The 13672-nt window shown below is 32.7% G+C and overlaps 1 protein-coding gene across 1 annotated transcript; it reads right to left on the reverse strand.

Moving 5' to 3' along the window:
- Nucleotides 1-9825: 9825 nt before the first annotated feature.
- Nucleotides 9826-10146, reverse strand: HO133_000598 (uncharacterized protein; the record flags this gene model as incomplete). The annotated part of the gene is made up of 2 exons (XM_037291537.1): nt 9826-10016; nt 10077-10146. The coding sequence occupies 2 exons, from the start codon at nt 10144-10146 to the stop codon at nt 9826-9828; spliced, it is 261 nt and encodes an 86-aa protein (XP_037151899.1).
- Nucleotides 10147-13672: the final 3526 nt, after the last annotated feature.

Here is a 13672-nt window from a genome sequence, read left to right on the forward strand (position 1 = left end):
AGCGAAGATAAAGAATTTTTAGATTAAAAAAGAAAGAATTATAAAGAAGAAAGTAAATTTAGAAATCTCTTTATAAATATATAAGTATTTAATTATAACGATAAATATAGAGAACTCTATCGCTTAATTTTAATTATAGATATATATTTATAGCTAAAATATTTATAATCTTAATAAAATTCTAAATAAATAGAATAATATAGATCTATCTACTTAGTCTATATAATTTACTAAAATTTAAAAAAGCTTTTTTTAAATAATAATTTAGTTAAAAATTAAATAATTATATTACTCTTATTTTAAGATTTAATTAAAAGATTAAATATAATTAAAAAAGAGAATTATCGTCGCTACGATCTTATTTTAATTAAGATAATATTATTATTCTTTTCTAATTCTCTTAATAAGCTAAAATTCTTTATAATATTAATAAGCTAATTATTTTTTATTTAAGTTATCTCTTATTATTTAACTATAACTCTAGAGAATAAAGAATTTATAAGATTTAAGAATTACGATAAAATAGTTATATCTACTTATAAGAATTAGATTTTATATTTAATTTAATATCTAACTTAAAATCTAATTTTAACCTCGCGAGTAAAAATATATTTTTCTTTTAAAGTTTTTTTAGAATAAGTTATTATAATAAAGAAAAGAGAGTAAAGAAAGAAAGATTATACTTTTATAAGAGATAAGATTAGATTAAATATATAATAAGCGCGTAGTAAATATAAGTTAAAGATAAAATTTTATATTAAAATAATTAGAGATAAAGTAAAAGAGAATTTATTTTTTATTTAGATAAATATTATTTATAGATAATAATAATTTATTAATAATATTTAATTAAATAAATTATATATAATAATAATAGCGTAAAATTAGATTTAATTAAATATATTATTTATAATAATAAATAATATTAATTTTTTAATAGAATAAAGTTAAATTTAATTAAGTATATTATTTATAATAATATATAATATTAAAATATTTAACTTCGCGCGTTATAATAAATAGAAGTTATTATTAAATAAAATATATTAAAATAAATATAATTTATAGATTTTAGCGTCGCGATTATAGATTATTAAAAGATTTTAAATAAAGTAATATATAAAGAAGAAAGTAGACTAGATAATTAAAAATTAAGAATACTATTAGATTTAGCGTATTCGCTTTTATAATTTTAAATCTTAATATTATTATAAAAAGATATAAAATAATAAAATAAAAATTTAAAAGAATTTTTTTTTTTTTTTTTTTCTCTAAGTCTTATATATCTATCGCTATAACTCTAACTTCTTCGCTTATCTAATTACTTTACTTATTTATTTACTTATATATATTATTATAATAACTTTTATAAATTTAATTATTTAAAAAATAAGAGAAGATTATAATATTTAATTAAAGTAATAAATTAATTAATAAGATTATAATATTTTCTCTAATACGTTATATTATTAATTCGATAAGTATTATAATAATTATTTTAAGAATTATATATTATAAAAGAATTTTTATATAATATTACGCGTTTATTAAGATATATAATATTTTAAATATTAGTATTATTACTACTATAGCTAAATTAGCTAAGTTTTTTTATAAAATTAAATTAAAAATTTACTTTTTAATTACTATATTATAGTTTCTAATTTAATAAAAATTTATTTAATTATTTATTTAACTTTTATTAAAAATTTTAAAAAAGATTATATTATATAATTATATATTTTTATTAAGAATTATATATACGTAGAGTATAAATATTATATATTAAATAATATATTAAAAAATTAAGTCTTAATAGAGTTTTCTATTTAAATCTATTTTAATATTAATAAAATTAAATTAAAATTATATATAAAAGATTATAACGCTTAATAATATTATATATTAAATTAATATAACGCTAAGATTTAATATATATAACTAGTAAATATAAAAAAAAGTATATTATAATTTATATAAAGAAGAATAGATTTTAATATTAATAATATAAGATTTATATAACGCTAAATTTTAATATATATAAATAAATATATAACGCTAAATTTCGACGTATATAAATAAATATATAACGCTAAATTTTAATATATATAAATAAATATATAACGCTAAATTTTAACGTATATAAACGAATATATAACGTTAAATTTTAATATATATAAATAAATATATAACGTTAAATTTCGATATATATAAATAAATATATAATATTAAATTTTAATATATATAAATAAATATATAACGTTAAATTCTAGCGTATATAAACGAATATATAACGCTAAATTTCGATATATATAAATAAATATATAACGCTAAATTCTAATATATATAAATAAATATATAACGCTAAATTCTAGCGTATATAAATAAATATATAATATTAAATTTTAATATATATAAATAAATATATAACGTTAAATTCTAATATATATAAATAAAAATATCGCGTTATAGTAATCTTATTTTTTTTAATAAAGATAAATCTTAAATTTAATTTCGAAGATCTTTAAATTTATATTTTATTTATTATTAAATATTTATATTAATAATTATACTATATAAAATATTTAAATAATATAAAATAATTTAAATAATAGAAATTAAGTTAGATTTTAAAAATTTTATAGAGAAAATTTAAATTATAATTAGATTTATAGATATAGAATTTATAAATCTTTACTCGTATTAAATTAATATAATATTAAAATCTAATATATATAATTAAAAAATATAAGAAAAAATATATCTTAATTTATATAAAAAAGAATAGATTTTAATATTAATAATATAAGATTCTAGTATATATATAAAGAAAAATATAATATTAGATTTTAATATATATAAATAAATATATAATATTAAACTATAGCGTATATAAATAAATATATTATATTAAATTTTACTATATATAAATAAATATATAATATTAAATATATATATATATAAATTAATTAATATATATAGAAGAATAAGATAGAGTTAATTTAAAAAATCTTAAATTTATATATATAATTAATTATAAATTTAAATTCGCTACGCTCTTTAATTAAATCGACTAAATTAACTTAATAACTCTTTTACGTCTTCTTATTAAAAAAATAGATATAGATTATTTATATATAAAATAACTTTTTTATTTTCTATTAAAATTTTAAGATTTTTATTTTAAATTATAGAATAAAATATAGACTTTTAGATAAAAAAAGAGTTTTTAAATTTAATCTTATAATTATTAAAGTATAAGAAATTTAAATATTACTTATTAAAGTTCGCTCGATAGTTAAATATTTCTAATTAGATATATATTATTTAATTTTAAAATAACTTTTTTATTCTCTATTAAAATTTTAAGAATTTTTTTTTAAATTATAGAATAAAATATAGACTTTTAAATAAAAAAAGAATTTCTAAATTTAGTCTTATAATTATTAAAGCGTAAGAAATTTAAATATTACTTATTAAAGTTCGCTCGATAGTCGAATAGTCTTAATTAGATATATATTATTTAATTTTAAAATAACTTTTTTATTCTCTATTAATATTTTTAATTTTTTTTTTAAATTATAGAACGAAGTATAGACTTTTAGATAAAAAAAGAATTTCTAAATTTAATCTTATAAATATTCAAAGATAGAGAATTTAATTATCGTCTATTAAAAACTTATTTACTTTATTAAGAATACTCTTTTATATAAGCTTAGATAGTCGAGTAATAATAATTTTAATAAATTTCGAAATTATTTCGCTTCGTCCTCGATTTAAATCTATTAATCTCTCTCGCTAAAAAATTATAAAATCGTAAAATCGTAGAATTCGTAGAATTTCAAAAAAATGTAAAATTAATAAAAAATTTATAAGTTATAAAAATAATAATTATTATTATTATAATAAAAAGACTATAATAGATATTAGAATTAAATTCTTATTAATTTAATTAAACTTAATTTAAAGTTAATTAACTTTCTAGAAATCTATCATTAATATAACTTCTCTTTTTTCTATAAAAAACTTACTACTTTTCTTTTAAATTATAGAACTTAATCTACGCTTTCTAATAATTTTAAAATTTTAAAATTCGATCTTATAATTCTAAGTAAATCTTAAATTAAAATATTTTTACTTCTCGAAGTTCGAGAATCGAATTTAATCTCGAAATTAGATTTAAAAATAAATTACTTTCTATAAATTTAATTTATAGACTTAAACTTATAAATAATATTAAGATTAAATATATATAATCGAATATATAATATTAAATTCTAACGTATATAAAGAAGTTTATAATATTAAGTTTTAGTATATATAAATAAGTCTAATATATAATATTAAATTCTAACGTATATAAAGAAGTTTATAATATTAAGTTTTAGTATATATAAATAAATATATAACGTTAAATATTAATATATATAAACGAATATATAACGTTTAATTTTAATATATATAAATAAATATATAATATTAAATTCTAATTAATATATATAATAGAATAAGATAGAATTAAGCTTAAAAATCTTAAATTTATATATATAGCTAATTATAAATTTAAAGTTACTACGCTCTTTAATTAGATTAGCTAAGTTATCGCGGATAAATAAATTAGTATTTATAATTATTAAAATCTCGCTCTATTACGTCTTTCTTATTAAAAAAATAGATATATATTATTAATATATAGAATAACTTTTTTATTTTCTATTAAAATTTTAAGATTTATTTTTAAAATAATAAAACGCTATTTAGTCTTATAATTATTAAAGCGTAAGAAGTTTAAATATCGCTTACTAAAGTTCGCTTATTAAAGATCGCTTATTTACTTACTCGATAGTCTTAATTAAAAATTCTTTTTAAAAAGATCGAAATTTTAAATAACGTTAACGTAAATTTCTAAAATCTAAAGAGATAGAACTTATTATAAGATCTTTAAAAAATAAATTTCTAAGTTTTATTATAATCGAATAAGTCTTAATATTATAATATAAATTTAAATACGTTAGCTATAGAAATTCTACGTAAATATAAACTAATTAAGCGAAAATTCTATTATAATCTTATAAAAGTTAATTTTTATTAGAATTAAATCTTAAAGTAATACTTTCTCTATTAAAAGAGTATATTTAATTAAAATCTAGTCTATTAAATTTATTATTAAAAAGAAATTTATTTAAGAAATTTAATTATTTTCTATTATTATTTTCTAATATCTTATCGAATATAGCTTAGTTTAATAAAAAGAGAATTCTATTTATTAAATTCGTTATTATATAGAGATTTTAAAATTTCGATATACTTAATTTTTTTAAATTTTTATTTATTTTTAATATATGATTTAAAAATAAATAGAAGAAAGATAAGAATAAAAATTAATAAAAAGATTTAGATCTTCGCGTAAGAGTTATAAATAATAATAAAAGAATATTAATAAATATTCTTTCTTTATCTTTATCGAGTTTAAAAATAAAGATTACTAGTCGAAAAGATATAGAATTTTTTTAAACTTAAAGTTTTTTAACTTTTACTTCTTTTCTTTAAAAATTTATATCTTTATAATCTATTTATAGAATCTTATAGTTCTTAAAGCTCTATAGCGAGACTAGTCTATTTTATACGAGACGATTTTAAAATACGATAATTTTTATATAAAATATCGAGTAGAATTAGAAATATTCTATATCTTTTAAGATAATATCTCGAAAATTACTTAAATTCCATATTAAATATTATATCTTTTCGACTATTATAATCTAGATTTATTTATATAGAGCTAAGTTTTAAATATAATAATATATCTTTTATACTAGTATAAAATATTTTTAATAGTATTATTAATATATATATTTAAATATCTATTAAATTTATTAAGATAATAATAATTTATATATAAAATCGATACTTATATCTTTAATTATATCTTTATCTAAATGTTATATATAAGTAACGTCGTTAAGTATATAATTCTAAATCATAGATAATTAAATATTCGATTTCGAAACCGCTGACTGCTGTAGATACTCGCAACATCACTTCAGATAGCGGCAGCAGTGACGTCGTTTACTGTGGTCTTTGTGATAGCCGGGTAGTTCAGAGCGCGTGTTATTCAAAAAATCTGGCGCGATGGTATCTGCTGAGCGAACGTCTTAGCCAGCTCCGAGATTCTCCCTGAGTCTGCGCACATGAACTTCTTGGATGGCGATTGAAGTATCACTGTTAGTAACTGTGGGACCTCTGCTAAGCAAAGTAAGCAAGTGCTTCTGACATTCCTCAAAATCATTGAGAAGCCCGTTGGTCTCTTTTTTTCTGCTGACGCAGGGGGTAAAGATCATGGCACGGCTGACAGCTGTTGGTCAACGCAGGAATTAATATCCGTCAGTGCTCTCCAATCGGTGCTTCCTGGTAGAAGCTACTTTTCGATTCGGCCGAGGATTCTGGCAAAGGCGAGCTGAATCCAAAACTGAGTGAAGTTCATGTATTCCTAGTCATTACGTAAGTCAATGTAACACACCTTCGTTCAGGTGTTGGTTATCGTGGTTGCATCAATCCTTGCCTCGTCATTGACTGCATTATCGCCACTTCTTGTATGCCTGCACACCCACCCGCTTGAAATATGACTAAGTAAACTTCTGTTGAGTTCATCTCAGAGTCGGCCTCAATGACTTTCGTGCAGGTCTAGGCCGTGCTACGGTGATTTGATGGCATGAGGAGCCGTGAGCTGCACCCAGAGTAGTGTTCTGCGACACCATGGAATTTCAGCTTCCGCGATTAGACCGCCTGTTGACCGACGCCCGCCAGTTTTTACTTGTCCTTAATTCACCAAGACTGTACTTGCACGAGCCTGGCCCGGGTCCGAAAGTGCAGCATCCTACTGGATGATTTAAGCGCCCCCCCGAGTAGAAATAAAATATGTGCACACACCCTTTCGGCGATCCTTCAGTGATCAGAAGGACAGTGTGGGAAGACAATCTTCTAGGTCTGCTGCTGCACGTTTATTCAAAGCCACCTGAGATCAATTAGATTCATCCTGAATGGCTACTTTGGTTGCAACTGGCGGTCGCAGCCCGGTCTCTGGCAGTGCATATCCACCCCAGGGTAAGCGCTGCCTGCACAAGCATAGCAATCATCATTTAAGGCTTCACAATGCTGGATTGTGGTATCTTTTGGCCGCTTCACTGCTTATGCGCGCTTCAACTTGGTATGGCAGTCTCTCCGATATGTGGTTTGACATCCAAATGAAGACTTTTATTGTAGCTCTCTGATCATTCCCGGTCCGCAAAAAGGAACCACTTGACCTAGTCAAAGATCTAAGTCGACACACGGACGGATTGAACAGCTTTGTTGAGGTTGCATTATCTCCAAGCGGTGAGCTGTCACACTTAACCTCTGCTTCTCTTTCTAGTATTGATCAGTAATAGTGGTGTCCAAGAAACCTTAGAGTACCGTCTAGTCTTTCCTCATGTTAGATGAGTCTATTCCTCCAGCTACTCTAATGAGTACTCCTCCTTATAGAGTCCGAGCTTTCCCGGCCCACGTGTTCTAAGTCGCAGGTTCGAGAACGGACTTTTAGGTTGCTCCCCACTTCGGGACAGCATTTTAGGCTGCTTACTGTACCCGGCTTACTCACCGAGCATCTCCGAAATCGATGTCTCGCACGATTTTTCAGGGACTTCCCCACAGGAAAGGCACATGCCGTCCCCACATTTCTAACATAATCTCCGAGCGTGATCGCCTCTGTCAGCTTAATAGGTCCTCTTTTGGGCTGTTCCCACACCCTTACATCCACATTATGTGTGTCTAGGCCCTTGTATCCCTGGTGTGTAAGAGCGGTAAGTTGTAGGATTGGTGCTTCCAGATCTGTTCGGCAGGCATCCGCATGCAGAAATGAATCCGGAACTCTGAGATGTGAGACCATCCACTACATCCGGTCTAAGACAGTAATGTCCGAAGCTCGCCAGTTTTTCATTTTCCCTCAACCACTCAGGTCTAGATTCTATGTCTAGGAAATGATGAGGAAACCGCAGACTGACATAAAAGCATCATACCCGCTCACTTTACACAGCAACACAGACAACTTTCACTTACATATAATCTCCAAAAAGTATCATCGAACACTTTTCGATCAAACGACCTCTCATCAACATGAAGCTCACTCTTCTCTCCATCCTGGCTGCCTTCAGCGTCACCACAGCCAATGCCGCGGTCACACTTCCGTGAGTACATTTCAAGTCTTCATTACCTTTTCTCCCCACAGCCTCGAGACATACTCGAATCGCTGAACGTCTCTCAATCTTTGCTTCTTGCAATCAAGGAACAAGGCTAACTCTCCGTAGTTCCACAGTGACCGTGACTTTGACTGAGCCCACCGCTGCCCCTGTCACCATTACGCCACCCACTCTTCCCCCTGTGACGGCCACGATCACCATTCCGACAGTAAGCGTCATTACTGTCTCAATATGCACTGCTAGCATCCCAACTGTGACCGAGACTGTGACGTGAGTAGCGCTACATTCTGATCCAAAACCCCTCTACGCTTCCGTGTAGTGTTGCTGACGTGAGGCGATTAGGCTTTAATTGGCGGCGCACTGGACTGCTTGGAGTCTGCGATTGCTCAGTAGTAGCAGTTGGGGCCAGGAGATCACCCAGAGGAGCCTGTGGGGAGGAATTAATTATTCTAGTCTATTCAACATCAGACCTCAGAATACTAGTCAATAAAAACGCAATTTTTCACGGCGTACAATACTTTCGACCCGTTTGTCAAAGTACAATCCACGCGCTACGGTGTCATCGTTAATTCGTGCGAGTCTTCCAGATCATACTCCGTAGTAAATGTATTGCGAGTTTTTCCTTTGTCTCCGAAGACACTCCTGTGTTCTCTCTCGTGCCCCGAGCTCCTCGACAAACTGAACCTCCGCCCCTTCTCCTGTCTTTTTTTCCGTCACGGAATAACTTATACCTGTAGCGCAAGGCAGTAGACGCTCCTCGAAAGCACTTCATAGGAAACAAATGTATAACTCTAGAGCCCAGTTCTTCAGTCAAGGAAATGATATCAGCAGGACGAGTGCGGCATTTCTGTAGTGGGCGTCGATAAAAATGCCATTGCGACCCTGTACTCCCTCACTAAAGTTGAGGCTGACTACATGCATCTTGGCCGCAACAGAGGAGTTTAGGCACGTCCTCCATTTCAATTTGAAGCTTGCAACGGATGTGCGAAGTCTCAGATAAGCGGAGATACTCCCAACAATGTTAGAGTACAGATTTGACAGGCTCCGGATACTCAAAAGGAGTTTAGCGACAGTGGTCGACGGAAGAGATGCAGGGGACGCACAGATTATTCTGGCGAATCGGGGTTATTGAGAGGCCCGGAAGGAAAGAACGAGAAGGACGATGCGATCGGCGGAAGACGGAAATGTCCACATCGCCTCCACACCTATCGAGCCGTCACTCATCTAGGCTACAACCACAATATTGGTGACTCTCACAAGATTAAGATCGTCTTCGAGCACGACTTCAAGGATCTTTTTGGTCGTTGGCTCAGCCCACCGAGCGACGAATACCTGGTATCGCCTCGGGATGACTGATAAGGTTACGGGGACTAGTTGTCAAGATCGTACCAAGTAGAGCTGGCAGATGATCTAAGTGGAAAGATTCGTAATCGGGAAGCTGTAGCGTATTCGTCGGAAAGGTTACAATAGATAGAGGAACAAGGACGGTTTAAGAGCTGTTGTAGGTGAGTCAAAATCACAGCTGGAGTTGGAGCTGACAATGATGTCAGAATTGAAGACAATCGGCACGCATTGCATGTTTTGAACTACCTCAGGATTCAAGCTGGATATTTTGAATCTCGTTGTCCATCTCTCCTTCATCCTGTGACCCATTCTCCCTTGCTGCATTCTCCTGCTTGGCCTCCATATATGCATTGTGCTGCGTTAAGAAGTTCTGCAAGTTCTCATCCTCTCTCTTTATCTCCTTCTCAGGGAAAATGCGACCAGGTTCGGGGCGGACTCCTGAATTGTAAAAAGATCAGCAACTTTCATTTGGGGAGAGATGGGGAAGGATCTAACTACTACTCAAATCACGGCCAACAAAGTCCCATGCGCTTCCATTGCTCTTGTAATGGTCCAAGGTTTTCTCCATCTCCTCTTTGGCCCCAGCCGCATCTCAAGTCGCTTGAGAGCGGAGCGAAGCACCTCCATGTCATGTTCTCTAATTTTGACCCCACATGCCATCGCGTATGCACCAAGATACACTGCGTACTTATCCGAGTTCTCAGAGAATGGTTCGCCCATCTCGCTCTCGTAGTGCATCAAGATCTGTGAAAGAATCCGTTGTTGAACTTGTCCAGGACATATTGGCGGCTGACTGGAGAGCGGATGTCGAGCTTTAGGTCGCCAGTCATCACGATGGATTGTGCGTAAAGCAAGAGAGAGATCGTATTTGCTGCTCTCGTAAGAGTTAAAGATACAGGAAGACATCTTAAGTGATGGTTCGCTGATTGGAAAGACCGCGGAAGAGAGTCAGCAATATCGTTTGGGTGAAGTGGGCCAGAGATCCATACTTGCAGCGTATGGTAGTGTATCGTCGACGGATGTAGAGTCCAAGTTTAGAGATACTAGTAATGTTCATGAGGTCTTTGGAGAAGTTGGATTATGGATGCTCTTGGGTTCACAAACTAGGAATTGTCAGATCTGTTTCACACCGTGTTGTCGCCCATCCTATAACTTTCTGCCATTTCAGTTGACGCCTAGAAACTTAAGGCCAATAGGATGAGCTGTGACTAGGTGGGGGCAAAAAGGAAAGTCCAATCGGAGTTAGGTCTCCGACTCCTCATTTGGGCGAAGGCTCTTCTTCATTTTATTTGGTAGCTTCTTCTAAAACGCTTCGCCGCAGCAAGTGACGACTGGAAAGCTGGAAGCCAATGAAGTGAGTTGTGATACGATGAGAAATGTCCAGATTTCGGTCGGAATCGGTTCCTTTACTGCTCACGCGCCCCAAATTTATGGTTAACACTTTGGCAAAGGGCGCTAATTCTGTTTCACTTTGCGGTGTCCACTCTCATTAGTCCTGATCTTGAGGCCAAAGTTCCTTGCTTTATCGGCGTTTACAGTATCCTTGGCCCTCTCTCCCAGGCAGTGCGTTCCAAGAGGGCGGCCCACGCCACCTCTTCTTTCCTTTGAGGAAACCCATCTCAAGCCGCCTTTTTCATCGTTTTTACGGCGCTTCCGTTCTAGTGTGCTCTCGTATTTCCGTTCTTGTGTGCGTATATTAGCGCCCGACAGACACCAAACACCCACTAGTAGGTTGCCATGTATAGTACATGTTATCTCGCACTGCCTGCTTGTCAAGCGATCGGCTTCGCACCGCTTGAGGAATCTTCTGCATAGCACAAGGATCGACATGTTCAATTCCGTCCTTTGCTATTAGCCTTACACAACCTACGCTTACCAGGCGTATTTCGTATCAGCAAATCCCCAACGGTCGATTCCGTGGCGTCTTGATAGATAGATTCGCAGTGCTGCCGACGTGTGAATCTTCCGTTTCCTTGGTCTTGCTCTTGTTTCTTCGCCCCGTCGGGTGAGGAAACCCGGTAGTCCAATCGAGTGAGGACAGTTTCACCCCGAGAAGACCTTGCCTGATATGTGAGTCGTCCGCCTCTATCTTTTCATGCACAGAACCTGTCTCACCCGCAAGCTTGACCGAACCCAGTCCTACACCGAAGGCAGAGCATCCATGGCCCAGTAACTATCGGCTTTTTGCTTCTCTCCAGCTTTGCAATTTGCATTGCAATCTGCATTGACAGACCCTTTCTATCTGATGGAAGTTTCAATTACATCCCTGGGTTGTAGCTACATCAACTTGCCATTGCTCAGAATGCAATTGAACTACTTCGACTCGTATCTGTTCAACGCTGTGCTTAAAGTTCCTTTTCGTCTTCACTGTCCCACATCAACTGCATATCATGCGAATTAGATACTCATTCTCCATTCCAACCGTCTGCTGCAACATGACGAGCTCTGAGCGTCTCTATCTTCGGCCAATTCTTTTCATGGCGGCCCGTAGCAGCCGTGAGTGACATATCTCTCTCAGTCTTCAACGACGCGTCTTGTACAGACGTCACTATCTAGTGCGAAGTCTTCATCTTCAGTTCGTAATATCCTATTGTCGTCATGTATCCTCGTGGGAAGAACGATGCTGGCTGGCCAATCGTTGAACACCACTTCAACCTGCAACATTTACCTCAATCATGTGACTAGCCCGACAGACCTAGCTCACGTAAAGGCTGGGATGGAACGCTGGGGTTAAGCTTGGGAGATTCACAAGTTTAGATAGATTTTGAAGGTTACTGGACATGCCACTAATTCAAAGATGTGTCTGAGGATGATGTGCAGAGGAATACTTCCGCTCTCAAGTCCTTCTCCAGCTTGACTCACTTCTTTGAGGCGCTGTAATGGTACGACAGATAGTCCCAAAGACGCCCCACCGACGCTCTTCCGCCTACAATAGCCTCTCCAGGTCATCAACGATTGTTCGAGATCTATGAACGACGCTGCCGCTACTCGTAACTCGATGATTTCGATGCCGAGAATCCTGGCTTTAGCCTTGGCGGATACCTTACCTAAGGTGGACATGCGCTCATTTTCATTTGTGGTCATTATTACCTAGCAGTAGACAAAAATCCCGAGTTTAAGTGCCACCGCAGGCTGGAGACATTTTCACCTTAGATTATGTACTGAAAAGGATGTGTTCTTCGAAAGAGGAGCAGTCCTGAATCTTCTTTTCTCTAATTCTCCCGCGAATGACTGCCCAAATGAACAATTTCATTGCATCGTAATCCTGTCACCACCATTCAAAACCCTTCCAACACCATCAACAGCGTGGTAAGACTTCGACATAATATGTTCAGACACAGATACGAGCACGTTTTCGGAAGCCAAAGCATTCCTCAGCTCGCAATTCTCTAGTCAAGTTAAGAGCGGAACCAAGGAATATTACGACATTGGTGCAACCAATGCGATACCCAGGGGCAGGTTCTAGACTTTGAATAGCAGTTTTCCGACCATAGAGACCAACCTCGCCCCTTTCCCACATCAACACTTCGATTCCAGTCAAAGCTGATCATTCCACCTTATTTCCAGCAAGTCTCTATAGCTGGTGATTTTTTTTAACCCACTAACTGCAGTTGCCATTCAGGGTTACTGCTTAGTTCGCGGCAGCTGGGCGAGAAGGGGCTTTCTGATCACCTGCCAGACTTTGGAAATGCCTAACGCACAGCGTAGCCGGGTCCAATCTTGTCGGAAATCTTGTGCCCGACCCAGGTGGTGCAGGCCTGTGGAACGCGTAGCTACATGATGAAGTGGGTTCAAAAAAGCAAGAATGGCGAAAACCAGTCCGACGTTTGAGTATGATTGTTCACACTTACACATCAAAGCAAGACAGTATCCGAATGCGACTAACCTCTTTCATAGATTGTTTGCACATGTTACCTGAAGCTTTCTGCGGATGATAATTCGACTCTCGTGAGTGGAAGGGTTATTCTTTGAACACAGTATCGTGGCAGGGCATTCAGATGTTGCGATATTAAATTTGTCTCCATGGGTTGTGTTAGATGACATCCAGACTGTATTCGCAAAATCACCAAGACAATTCGAGAGTAGCGACTCAA

Source organism: Letharia lupina, assembly GCF_014066315.1.
Source record: "Letharia lupina isolate WasteWater1 chromosome Unknown contig_11, whole genome shotgun sequence".
In the NCBI taxonomy this organism is placed as follows: domain Eukaryota; kingdom Fungi; phylum Ascomycota; class Lecanoromycetes; order Lecanorales; family Parmeliaceae; genus Letharia; species Letharia lupina.